The sequence below is a fragment of the Cornus florida genome, unplaced genomic scaffold, assembly GCF_030987335.1.
Source record: "Cornus florida cultivar Cherokee Brave unplaced genomic scaffold, ASM3098733v1 CherokeeBrave_3.0.0_Hap2_Chr11, whole genome shotgun sequence".
Taxonomy (NCBI): domain Eukaryota; kingdom Viridiplantae; phylum Streptophyta; class Magnoliopsida; order Cornales; family Cornaceae; genus Cornus; species Cornus florida.
In genome coordinates, this window is record NW_026775581.1 from 78,276,402 (window position 1) to 78,290,203 (window position 13,802).

Below are 13,802 nucleotides of genomic sequence, written 5' to 3' on the forward strand. Positions count from 1 at the left end.
ACAGTGATGCGATATGAAAAGAGAGATGCAAAGAAAAATGCGATCTTAGAGAGAGAGATTGAGGGCATGGTTTGATCAAACTCATCAAGACATCAAAGCCCTCCTCATTTTCTATCTTTTATTTTTCAATTTACTTGAAAGCATTTACACCTATTAGTTTTTTTTTTTACTACAAAAATGTTCCTGAAGTATTCATCCATGCGTTCAAATTATATAATTACAATTTCAAGTAAATTGAAATGAAATTGCATTATTTGGCTTTCCCTAAGAAAAAAGATGTGCTAGGTGGACTATTATTTTAATTTAAATTATTAATTTCATTTTCAATTTCTTTGGACATGATAACTGTTTTCTGAAAATGATACCAATAATAAATATTATTTGTTGATATAAAACATTGAAAAAGCATTTGTATATTTGAATACAAAAAAGAATTGAATATTATATAATAGTGTTCTTCTTTTCCTTATATTCTATCGATGTTGAAATTCAAAAGATATTTGAACACTCAATATAGTACGAAAAATTATTAAATAGTTCAGAACCATACCTTAACCAATCACAATTACGTGCAACTAAAATGTTAAAATAAAGCCGAAGTTCCACGACATATTGTGATTAACCCAACAAACAGCCCATATCACCTAGTAACAAAATCAGATCAGACTCAACTGTTTGAAAAATATTACATCTTGAGCCAATAATAGACTTGTTAAAAACAAACTATAAGCTGACAGTATACAAACCAAATGTTCCATTAGGCCACAATACCAAAGCTACCAGTTCAGCCATTAAGGTCTTATGATCGTCGCCAATCCCAACCAAGGGAATTTAAGAGATTGAATTTCACTAAAAGCTTAATTGGTTAAGGTACAATCAAATTATCAGTAGAGAGAGGAGAAGAAAAAAAAAAAAACACACACACACACACACACACACACACTGATTTCATGTCTAGAAGGTAAAAATCGATCACCGGATATTTTTATTCATAAATGGCATCCCCTTTTATTCACATGATTACTATTCTGGAGTTACAAATGAGACACTGTTTGAATGAACTCACTGCACAGTGCAGTGAAGTAATCTATACAACCATCAAAAGAAACAAGTCAGTATATTCAAATATTACTACTTTGAATGGTATTGATCAGTATAAGCGGCTGCTGTCGTTGACGATCCATCTATAACTTTATACTCGGACAATCAACTGTTTCCAGCAACCTCGGGTGTTGTCGTTGATGATCCATCTATTACCATACACTTGGACAATCAACTGTTTCAGTAACCTCGGTATTACTATACACTCAAACAATCAACTGTTTCCAGCAACCTCGGGTGCTTCATGACCCGTAGCAGCAGCCCTTCGCCGAGTTTTAGACTGAAATTAGACCTTTTCTAACCTACTCTTCGCAGCCCTGCATGTTCAAAATACACAATGCTCGTTAGGATTTCGGCAGGCATTATTAATACTAATTCCATTAGAAATTAATAATTGAAATCAAGAAATATGGAGCTGTCAGTGTAACGCACCTGCAACTCGGTATTCTGCAATCTGAATCTTTACAAATTTTTGAGTGGGACTTCAGTATCATCCTGGTTGAATGGCATAGTTTACAATGCCCACGACCCAAAGAAAGACTGCTGCATTGACGTGCATGCATTAAGCGTCTTTTGATTTGAAGGCACATCGGGTAGGAACATGGATTGCTTTGGGTTGCACGGCATTGAAAGGCATGTGGAAGAACATCCACTAATTCATTCAACTGCACCACCAAATTACATAAAAGTTCAAAATACGCACGATGATACTCATCAGGCAGGGTGTGAGCAAATATTGGCCAAGAAATGCTTATAAAAATTCTTAACAAGCCAATTGCAAACATCAATAAACAACATATTACATTAAACTAAGAAAGGATCAAATTATACTTTGTTTCTACAGAAACAGCCTAATGTATGAAGAGAAACACGAGTGGAAATCCAAAATTGACATGTTTCTATGAAAATTTGCCTACTTGGAAACATACAAAAGAATGGTTTAAATAATGAAACAGTTAAAAAATTTCCCCATGTCAACACTATCTCAACAGCCAACAAAAAGGAAGTGTCATATGTGATTATAATGATTCACTATTACATGCCAAAATTAGTTTTAAAATCATTTATGCTTGTTTTTCACCAGTAAAGTACTGTTTATATTATTTGATGATTTATTTATATTTTTGCATTTACTAATCAATTCCACCCTTGTTTCCTACTTTCCTCTCATTTAGATGGACGAGCAGGCCTTGTATTAAATTATTTCACTTATATAACTCATATAATTTTACTTTATATTCCAAGCATTTCGAATTTAATTTTGCAATAATTATTGTGTTTTGAAAATGTTTCCAAGCTAGTTCCATTTCTTGGTCAACCAAAAGGACGACTACGTCCTTGCCGTATTGGTTAGTGTTGCGATCAAGGAATAGATCTTTGGAAATACATTCCTCTATAATTGGTTAAATACCTCTGGCAAATAAAATTGCAAATAAAAGTAGAACACCCAATTTGCTTCTAAAACACTTTATTGCTTTAATATTTAATTTAGAAATAATGACCCATGTCTCTCGGTTTGAATGTGAAAAGAATCAGATATTGGACATGTGGGATCTAAATATTATAATTAAGCTTATAAGAGATTTTCTCCATACCTTTACTTGCTGAGGCTGAGTCTGGTTACTGTTTGACTCACAATTAGCAGCAGCAGAACGCCTAGTTAACTTATGATGAACACGACACTCACCATTTTTTGTTTGATAGCATGCAGCACAAACATCAAACTCTGGACATGTCTCACAATGCCAGCCCTGGTTTACCATAATATCCTTATGGCAAATGCTGCAGTTGGTCCCAGAACTTGGTGCTATCAGATTCCGGAGATGATACAGGATCATCAGTGAAGAATGCTTAGCATGACGAAGTGTATCAAACTGATAATTGTTCTCCCGACAGAAGTTTAAGAATGTATGCCTAATCTCAAAGAAATCATTATCGAAAGATAAGTCATTGTCTTCAGTATCAGCAGACACATCATCCACCACCACCTGAAAAGTATAAGAAACAATATGCATAAGGAAGAAAATTTAAACATGAACAGGTACTGAAAGTTATTATAAATTAAAGCATGTGCTAAAGAAATTATTCCTGCTTCTTATAAAGACAATTGGTGGTGATTGGAAATTTTGGTGTTTGGGATTCACCTGAGAGAGTAAGTGTCTTCCCCCGCTCTGGGAAGTGTGCGTTCCATCCTCATTGACATTTTGCTTGACAGCATGGCATCTGCAGCATATATGAAAGGATGAATAAAGAAAAAAATATTATAAGATGACTACTGTAATACATTGTCACTGACATTTTTCTCAAAATCATGGCAACTGAAGCATATATGAAAGGGTGAGATGAATAAAAAATAAAGTATTATAAGATGACTCAGTTAATACACTTCATGAAGTCAATAAATAGTCCGATTGAGGTAATGGCATTAGAGCAGGAATGGAAAAGTAGGATTCATTTAGCTGACCTAAGCCACGTTTCATAATCAACCTTTCCTATACCTACATATTGAACCCTTCCTATACCTACCTGATGCACATCATATTAAAAAACGAGTCAAAGCCATAGAAATTTGACTCAACAATAAATGGATTTGTAACACCTTTGTTAGCCAAAAGAGAATGTCAAAGAGGCCACTTAAGATCTAATTCCTAATTTCCTATTCCTCATTGACTTCTTCATATATCATATTAAATCGTAGGATGAAGTGACTTTTGAGAACTACCAAAGCTTGCAATTAAAGGAAGGCTGTAAGAAAGACTCAATTGGATATTTATTACAAGAAATGTAATAGTTGAGAAGAAAAAAGAAGGGATGAACTTAATGGGGAAAAATAAAAATAAAAATATAAGAGATGGCAGGAGGGAAAACAAACTTAACAAACTGATAACAGGCATTTAAGTATTTAACAATAACCAGATTATAAGGGCATACTCCATAGCAAATGAAAGATGTATATCTCTAGTAAGGATGAAGAACAAAAGGGGAAAAAGATGAAGAATAAAACATGACTTTACCACAGCAATTACCTTTCACATAGCTGAACAGCCTGAACATTTTTGCATTGATTGCAAATCCATCTGCTTCCAGTTAGTATCACTTCATGGCAGCACGTGCAAGTGTATTGCAAGTAGACCATTATAAAGTCTTCCTTCCGGGGTAAGATGGTTTGCCCCAGCTATCAAGGGAAAAAGAACAGCAGCAATAACAAACTGTTAAAATCTCATCAAATAAAAAGAAAAGCAATAGCTTTTGATATAATGCAAAATGATGTGTTTCTAGATGCATCAAATACATATCCCATATCTTTATAGTCCCATATCAAGTTGTGGCCCACAAGTACTAGTACAAATTTTGAAGTTTCACATATCATAGGGTACCACGCAAGATAAGGGAGAGATTTCAGTTTATCATCATTCTTTGATGATTTAGAATTTTTTGACAAATGCAAGCATGGTCCAAATTTAGTTGAACAAAAATTTCAAATTAAGCTATACCAATTACATGAAACTGAAGATGCTAGATAGGCTATCAGTATCAGGTAAAGTTTTTTTAACTGTAGCAAATCAATGTGTCCATTAGGCATCCACCGGATCCCTTGCCTGTATTAGGTACTAAGAAGAAGTCATAACCAAGTGACTACAAGAATGGGCATGACATCGTGTCTTCGGTACCTTCTTTCTTTCAAGACAACACAGAAACTTGAACCTTTGACACGTAGGTTGGAGTCCAATTTAGATACCACCTGACCTATTAGCCTGGTGGTAACCTTTGAACTAAGAGCATAAAACAATTTTTTAATTAAACTCTTTTGGAGCTTGCTATGTCATTTGAAGGAGGCATGTTATCCTTTACAAGTTGTGGAGGGAGAAGGATCAAACACATGAAAAGATAAATAAATAAACCTATGCTAATTTATACAGGTAACTTTCTATTTTTTTGAGAAAGCAAAGAATTCGTTAATTATGTGGTCTATAATGAGGGAAGTTTCTGCTTAAAGGAACTCTAATCGCTATTTAGAATCACGCAACACGTCATCTATCAGCAAGCAGTCCAAACATGAAATCAAAAATAGAAATAAATAAATAATCTTATTTGATAAGCAGTTTCAGCTAATCCTGTCTATTTAGTTGGTCTTTGCTTTAATTTGACATTGTTGAAGATCCAGTCTCCCATGCAGAGAGAGAGCCTCTAATATTTAATGGAAAATTTTCGTTCTATTTGCTCACAATGTATAATAGGGAGAAATGTCGTCTTCTTTTTTTTCCCTTTTTTTTTTTTTGGAGAAACTTTACCTGTGACACGGGAAACTAACTTATTTCAGTTCCATATTTTTTTCTCGGGGGCATGGATTATTTTTTAGGCCACTAAGGTGGTTTCTAGATTATATTTGGGGGAACCCATTCCGGCCATGCTTAAGACCTTGGTAAGCTTTATTTAATCCAACCCAGAGTTGTTCCAAACTTTTTGGCCACTGCATGGACACTTTATGAGCCCTGATTTGACACCTTTGGGGCACTTGAATGGCCAAATTAAGTAATCACTGTTATTAAAATTTGGTTGCCATTGTCTAGCCATAGAAGTTCCGAAGATATATACTAAAAGCCTAGCACAGTATGTCACCCTATAGCACAAGAAGAATTAATCAGAGCCCTAAATAACACAAATCAGTGACATCTGTAAACATTATATGAATAAAGAAGGAAAATGTCGAGCAGAAATTTACTTTATGCATCAGTAGAATATCTTTCACTGCATCACCAGAAGGATTGGAGGTATGCCCCATGGCTTTTAAATTTCTCTGTGTCGTTAGTTTTTTCACCTTCCTTTGTAAATCTCCTCCACTTTCTTCCTCAATATTTCTAATCACATTTTCAGCAGCAGTTGACCAATAGTCACCATCAAAATATGGTAAACGAGCTGCAGTTATCTTGGTTTGGCTTTCTCCAGTAGAAATAAAGAATTCATCATATAAATTACTGGTATCCACCACAATGTTCTCATTGGCTGCTTTTTTTAGCATTGACTTGTACCTGCAAGTGGAACATCTTCCAGTCAAGACATGCACACAGGCAAAAGCTGCAGACACAGAATCTGAGCACAAACTACCTAGATCAACATATGTAATGGACTATTCACTATTCAGGCAATGCTTTGGTGTGTGATGACCACATATGGAAACAGCCACCTAACCCAAAAGGCTGATCTCGGTACAAGTTTAATAATCCTCAAGAACAAGATGCACAAGAAATGCTACCAGTTAGCACATATCTTAATTGCACTCATGCAATCATATATATGTCGATGTGAGTCACAAACACACAGACAGAACAGACAGACAAACACACACACACAGAGAGAGAGAGAGAGAGAGAGAGAGAGAGGGAATTACCACCGCCGCAGCTTATCAGCTTTTGGTGTTCTCTGTGTCTCTGGATGGCAATATAAAATATAATCTTCTCCTTTTAAAGGTGGGCAGGCCCATATATAGCAGGTTGAAAAACCTCGTTTCTTGCAATACTCTAGGTATCCCATCTGATAATGATACAGGGAAAAAAAAAAAAAAAAAACGAAGCAAATCTTGTTATTTACACGTGTGAATTAAAAATTTTAAATATTCCTATCAAAAAAATAGAAACTTTAGAAGCTCTTTAATCCAATTTATGATAAAAAAAGGTATTTACCAAAATTTCATGGTAAACGAAGGTACGAAGAGCATCGCCATTAACAGTATCTATCTCTGGTATGAAGTACTTGACAGAATCAAGATACGATATATAAACACAACGTTGATTTGGTGGACAGCATTCTGAACCAAACTCTTGAACATACATTACGAAAAGGCATACATCTACACCTTGAATTTTCTGAAACAAAAGAATCACCTGATTGGGAAAACCACAAAAATAGTTAACAGCGGTGCCAAAACATGGGTAAAGCCACAAAAAAGAATATTTCAGGAAAATAACAGACATTTCTTAGAGCATTTGAAATAACATGACCTCCCACGTGGCTATACATCAACACACACTCACTTCAATCCTTTAATTTTCAAATGATGAAAAACTGATTGTATTGGCCCTTATAATAGTAAAGTCCATTGAAAGAGTGAAAAGAACAAGAAAATAATAAACTGAAGATTAATAACAGGGAGCGGTCAGCGGTGAAAACAAGAAGTCAATCCAAAACCTCAATAGAGTTTATTATTCTTTCAGGTATTTAAGACAAGATCAATGATATTAATCAACCTAAAGAGAGCTTCTTGGTACTTTCAGAATCTCAAATGATCTTCAGTAAGTTGCCCTAAGAAAGATTAAGTAAAGCGAAAAAAATTTATGGATCACTTAAATTTGTCTCACCTTTGATCTGTATGGGAATTCTGAAGGATAATTCTCGTCTTGGAAGATATCTAAAAATTGCTGTTTCACTTTCAATTGTTTTTTGACAGATAACACCACTCTGACAACGAGATCAGCTGCTTCAGGTACCTAATAACAGGTCAAAACTTATACATGAAATATCAAGCAGCTGAAGTAGATTTCAATATTCTCTTATTAAGACCAAAAAGGAAGAAAAGAAGCAGCATACATGGTATGAGCTATTCATATACAATAAAAGAAAAAAAATGTTGGATACAAAGAACAAAAGAAAGTGGATAAGTAGCATGCAATTACAGAAAATAAGTACCTTTAAATATAAGTGTATTGGTTGACATAAAAATGCATATTATGTAGTGATTGTCAAATGTGTTGAATCCCATATAATATTAGTTACAGAAGGTATGATCAAGTTCCACCTGTAGAATAATATAACAATTTTTATTCCACTCAACTTTATGCAGGATTCTTAATTTGTCCAGGCCTATCATTAAATTGGGTACCTCCATCATGAATAACATGTGATCTCATTTCTTTAGCCATCTCATTCTTAACTAAAATAAATAAACCTTATTTGAAAATTCTCTAAATGTAAAAACTCTTGAGTCTCCAACCAGCCAAATGGTTAGCGTGGCAAGCATGGGAAGAGTATGCAATCCAATGGTGGGCTTGGACAAATATGATGTAAAACAATGTTGTTTTACACCAGGTGTAATTTGATCCTACTTCAACAATTTATGTTTTATATCCTTCAGTCTAGAGTTTTATGGATCAATCAGAAGTATTTGAGTAATATATATTCATCACCAACTGGATTATTATTAATTTTCTTTTATCTAAATATATAATTTTGATTAAATATGTTTTGATGATTAAAGCCATTTAAAATTCCAACTCATTAAACAGTGTTTGCTTCTTACCTCACCAAAGTTCTTCCCTAAAGCCTTTGCCCTCTCTTCTCTCTCTTGCTTGAGACGCCTAAAGAGCCTTCGTTCAATGTGATCACTAAGCCTAGTCTTTTGCAGATTTTTTGCTCCAAATGCTGCAGTCTTTGATGAGGGCATCTGCGGTCTAATTTCTATTTCTTCTAAACGGCATTTTAGACAAATATACTCTGCTTTTCCTTCCAAATCTTGTTTCTTATTGTAGAGACCACATATCTGGTGTTGCCATTGTTCACATTTATTACATTGAACCCACTGCAGTAGCATTAGCATAAGAGTCAGAAAACTAATTTATAGAATAGATTTATCTGCGGACAAAATGACAGAGCTTACCGATTCTTCATTTTCCTCATTATTACATGCCTTGTACAGATTTGCTTTGGAAATGGAAACCCCTTGGAATGAGATGGTACCACCACGAGACACCCTAAAGCATGAGGGACAAAAGCAATGCTGTGCACCCTTTTCATCCAGCCCGTGATAATAAAACAAACTGGGTTTTATACGAGCTCCGCAAGTTGAGCAATACTTAGGTGCCGGAGCGAACGCAAGCTTTCCCATGGCACACAACTGGCACGAGCCTTCACCAACAGAATGTGCGATTGTATTTTCTGATGCTTCCTTCATGATACTCTGTTTCAAATGGAATGCATCGCAATAATAGTCATTTACATCAGATCGTGTTTAGGCAAGTCAATATTACATGCATCGTTAGAACAAAAGTTATATCTCTCTCCCTCTATATAAGGGAGAGAGAGAGAGAGCATTAATGGCACAAAATTGTTGGTTGTATAAAAAATCACTGCAGTATACACTCCAATCCGCAAGCCTATTTTGCAAGAAATCGATCAAATAAGTCGAAGTTTTAAGAAAATTTCACTTCATTTAACAGGAGCAATTTAAGTAAGTTTTCTAGTCAAATATCCACACACTTTCTAATTTCATTTGCATGATGGAAAAAAAAAAAAAAAAACCAGATATTGGAACTTCGCGTTGAAGAACTAAGTCCCCCAGTAACACTAAGATAGCCGATTGGCCAATGAACCAAAATAATGTATTTTGTTTCCAGTGCAGAATGAAGCAAACTTATGCAAGTACTATAACTTCATCTCAAGCTAAATAAATTTCAAAGTATACAAATACTTAAATTACACCAGCTCAAACAATTTAAGCTTTTAGAGCAGCGTGTTGAGTATATAAAATACTTAAGTTACACTCTCCCTAACAACTTAAACTTAAGAGTATATAACATCTATAATCTTGTTACATCAACAAACCATTTTAAGGAGTATATAATCAGAAGTAATAAAGTGAAAGTAAATCACCCAATAACAGCAATTCAACATTGATCTACAAACCTGATTATTACACTGCCTAAGACTGGAGATATGCTCCTTTATTTGCTCTGCTGTGAAAAAATCAGCAAAAGACACGACTGGTATATTTGGTTCCTCTGACTTCTTTGCAGACTCATTATCGGCTGTAGGGGCAATTAAATCACCTTCTGTTTCTGGGCTGGCCTGGTCGAACATGGTCCTCACTTGTATCTCCTCCTCTTTATGACTATCAAGGGGCTCTTCCGAGTGACAATTTTCTGCGACAGCATTTCTTTTATCACTTATGCATGTACCCTCTATCTCACTTTGTCTACAACCCCCAATAAACTCTTCAGCAGGAATAGGTGTACTCTTGAAGTCCAAGCTCTGAGCAGTATCTGAGGCATCATTCCAAGTTACACTAGTTCTTGAGGGGCCTTGTATGGGAGTTAGAAGTTCCGTGTCCACCTCCATCACAACTGAACTATCAGCTACTGGAGTTTCATGCTGTTGCATCATGCATGAAAGTTGTTCAAATGCATAAGGTTGATTAATTGCAGGATCAACTGCATGACAAACTCCACTTTCAAAGGAATCAAAATTTTCTGTCTTCAGACATTTTGAAGGAGGTAGAACATCTTCTGTAATGATAGAGTTGGTGTCACTAAGATCTCCATCAGACAAAGTCCTTTTGAGACCATTATTTGGTTTTCTAGATCCCTGGTAAAGTTCACCAGTAATACCATGAGATTGTTCTGAATGGAGCTCAGGCAGCTTAGATGCCTCTTGCCCTGCTGTTTCATTACAACATTTTTCGTCTTCAGCCAGGTAACACTGTGACTGGGCCTCACACAGCTTATCAAGTTGCACATAAGGCTGATGGTGCCACTGATGAAACTCTTTAGACCTTGGCATCAACAGCTGAAATTGCAGTAAATCCTCAATCGTTGATCTAGGAGGATTGTAGATCAGATTATTCAAAATATCAGAGACTTCAGTAATCCACTGTGTACCCTGTCCTGAGTTCTGCAAATTTGAATAAGGAAACTCCAATTTTTGCTCCTGCGGTAATGCAAAACCCACATCACAAACATTGTGATCATTCTCCATGAAACCTCTATAGTGTGAGTAGTTCAATTCACCTGGCCAAGAAGAAAAAGTAAAGAGAGCATATAAGATAAAAAGAATTGGGCATGTGGAGAATGGAAGATACAATCTCAGCCAGAGACTCCATAAAATATTGATGGCACGTCTGCAAGGCAAAGGTGACACCAATCCCAATTTTAACCTACTACAGGGAGTCAAATAGAACATCTGAGTTAAGTCAACCAAATTTTGAAGGAATTGTTTTTGCCAGATTCTGGTAAAATGAGCCAAAATGTCAACCCTTTGTCCAGATAGACAATTTCAGGACATGCTTCGGGTTTCAGGGGTTTTATGGTGTAAGGAGTTATTTGGAAACTTTGGAAATTTAAAATGCTTAATTGTATGGGACCAGCAAGGTGATATATGAATAAATATTCAGGAAAAAAGAAAATGTCAAAAAATAATGTCCGTGGGAGCAAATGTAGATAAAGAAGAAGAATATGTTGTCCAAATGTAGAAAAAGAAGAAGAATATTTTGTCAATTGTTTAGTAATATTTGACAATGTTTGTGATGTTCATATAATCTTGCAAGTTGGGGAATTATAGAGAATCAAATTAGGTTTTCATTCAACCAAAATGTGCAAATATATGTAGAACAATCTATTACAAGAATTTTCAGCCTTTACTCATAAAGAATGACTCACCTTCAAAGAAGTCGCGTTCACAAGCATTGATGGTCCTCAATGTATTAGGTCCGATTCTGGGAGTCACAAAGCAATCAAATGTAGGGGATAGTGAACTTGGGTCTTGAAAGCCGAGGGACATCCCCAGAGCTGAATTTGTCATACATATGGGTGAATATGAGGAAGCTGGAAAGCAAGGTACTTGCCTAGCATCACATATTTCCTGTCGAACTATGTTCTCCTTGATAGATCTGTTAAGGTATGCTTTTATGTCCATCTTGTTGTTTATACGAGTTTATTCATTCTGCAAACCAAGATCAAAGGCTGAATAATTACATTACAGGTGAAGCAACAGCATCATATGACATATCTACTAGAAGAAGAGATCATATTATGCCCAAATTCCAAAGTTACAGTGACTGATAAACATGTCAATTTTTGCAGTGACAAATGCAGATACAACACCATAATATGGTTGTTCAATAGAAGATAACCATGAAATTTTGTGCAGTGTGTAGTGTATTGAGATTAAAGCCATGTTACATTACTCAAATGTTACTTTAAAAAACAATCATGTGCACTTTTAAAATTCTATACAAGGACAGAGAATTTGAAGGATACATGGTCATTCACAAGAAATTTGTGGTAGTCAGAATACTTTTATATGACCAACAATTGCACCAATAAAGAAGAGTCAAGTATCCATATAAAAGAGTAAAGGAAAGACAAGATAGCATGTGGTTTGATGAAGTTATTGGCGTTAGAGCAGAATGGCAAGACAAGATTCACGACCCAGAGAAGTCGAAAAAGGCTGTATTAAGTTAATCTCTTGACCCTTGTTCTTCATTACATTCCCATTTGTATTTTTACTTTTTCCTAGAATATGTCCCCTATAATAAGTTTGAATCCTATTGATTCAAGAACCCCTCCCCAAAAGTCTCTAAATCGCACTTGCCCCTATTTTATTTTCATCATTCAAAACAATTAATCAAAGCGCAATATCATTGACCACATATACACCAAGGACATAACGCTGGTCAATCATGTAAACTTACATGAATCACACCTAAAGTTTTAAAAAGGTAATTCTGCGTTTGTAATAATGTCAAAATTAATTTATGCTGGGCTACCACAGTATGAAAGTGAAAGGTATAATGACTTCATCTTTACGTAATTAATTATATACATAGATAATAAATATACAGACAACGCGACAAAAATTAAATAAATAAATAAATAAAATCAAATAATAGTACCACAAATAACTCAAACCAAGAAATAATTTGAAGGGAGTTGATATAGATATAAAGGGAGAATAGATATACAGCAGATAAACATACAAAAATCAGCTAAAATCTTGAATTAAAAAGAAATATACAGAAAAAACAACGTAGCGACGAAACCGCATAAACTAAAAACACAAGCAGGAACAAAAAAAAATATAATTTTAGTTAACAAAGACACCTTTATCAAATAAAAACACAAGCAAGAACAAAAATATTGGTCATGTAATTGGCCAAACCAAGTCCTGATTTTCTTAAACAGACAATGAGAGAAGAAATTCGAAAAAAAGCTCAAAACATAGTATCTTCAAAACCAAACCAACAATTAAACCATCCCCAAAACACTGAATACCCGATTACAACCCCAAAACATGTAAAGCACAACCAACAGTATCCCAAAAGACATCTGAATTACCAACCGAAGAACATTAACAAAACCTAAAAATTGAAATAAATCTTACCGAATTTGAAAAATTGATGAATCTGTGGTTGATTACTTAGAAGTCGGTTCGTTGTCGGTTACTCGGTGTGAACTGTGAAGCCGGCGATAGCAAGGTCGTGGAAGATTTTTGGGTTGTGCGTGGCCTGGGTTTATTTGTTTGGCAGTCGGTTGGTTATCTTAAGAGTTAAGTTAAAATTTTAAACTTTAGGCCAAAAAAAAAAAAATAAATAAATAGGAGTAATTTACAAGGACATACTAAGCCTAATCCAAATTTCAGTTGGGGTAACTTATTTTAGTTACTATTGAATTAAGTTTTTAATGTTTATATAGATGAGATGTTTTGTAAAATCTCAATTTAAATAAGGTGGTTGAATTATTAATTTAACTTTCTCTAATACTAGATTTAGCATACAAATAATATTATTGTCAATGGAATAAAGATTTCAAGTTATAGTTTCAATTAAGACACATGATACGAATATTTTATTATTTAAGACATATTGTTCAGTTAATATTGATGACATATAAAAATGGGCGCAAAGTTAAGATTTATATTTAGGTAATGTGACTTTC

At 34.7% G+C, this 13,802-nt stretch overlaps 1 protein-coding gene across 1 annotated transcript; it reads right to left on the bottom strand.

Moving 5' to 3' along the window:
* Nucleotides 1-945: 945 nt before the first annotated feature.
* On the bottom strand, nt 946-13,403 carry LOC132284287 (histone acetyltransferase HAC1-like). Its single transcript, XM_059786379.1, has 14 exons — nt 13,249-13,403; nt 11,526-11,808; nt 9,778-10,877; nt 8,753-9,052; nt 8,396-8,674; nt 7,458-7,586; nt 6,783-6,983; nt 6,491-6,633; nt 5,825-6,131; nt 4,128-4,276; nt 3,246-3,324; nt 2,697-3,089; nt 1,534-1,766; nt 946-1,418 (listed from the first exon to the last, which is right to left on the bottom strand). Exons 2-14 carry the CDS (start codon nt 11,779-11,781, stop codon nt 1,388-1,390), a joined length of 3,600 nt encoding a protein of 1,199 aa, XP_059642362.1. The 5' UTR covers nt 11,782-11,808; nt 13,249-13,403; the 3' UTR covers nt 946-1,387.
* Between the last annotated feature and the right edge of the window lie 399 nt (nt 13,404-13,802).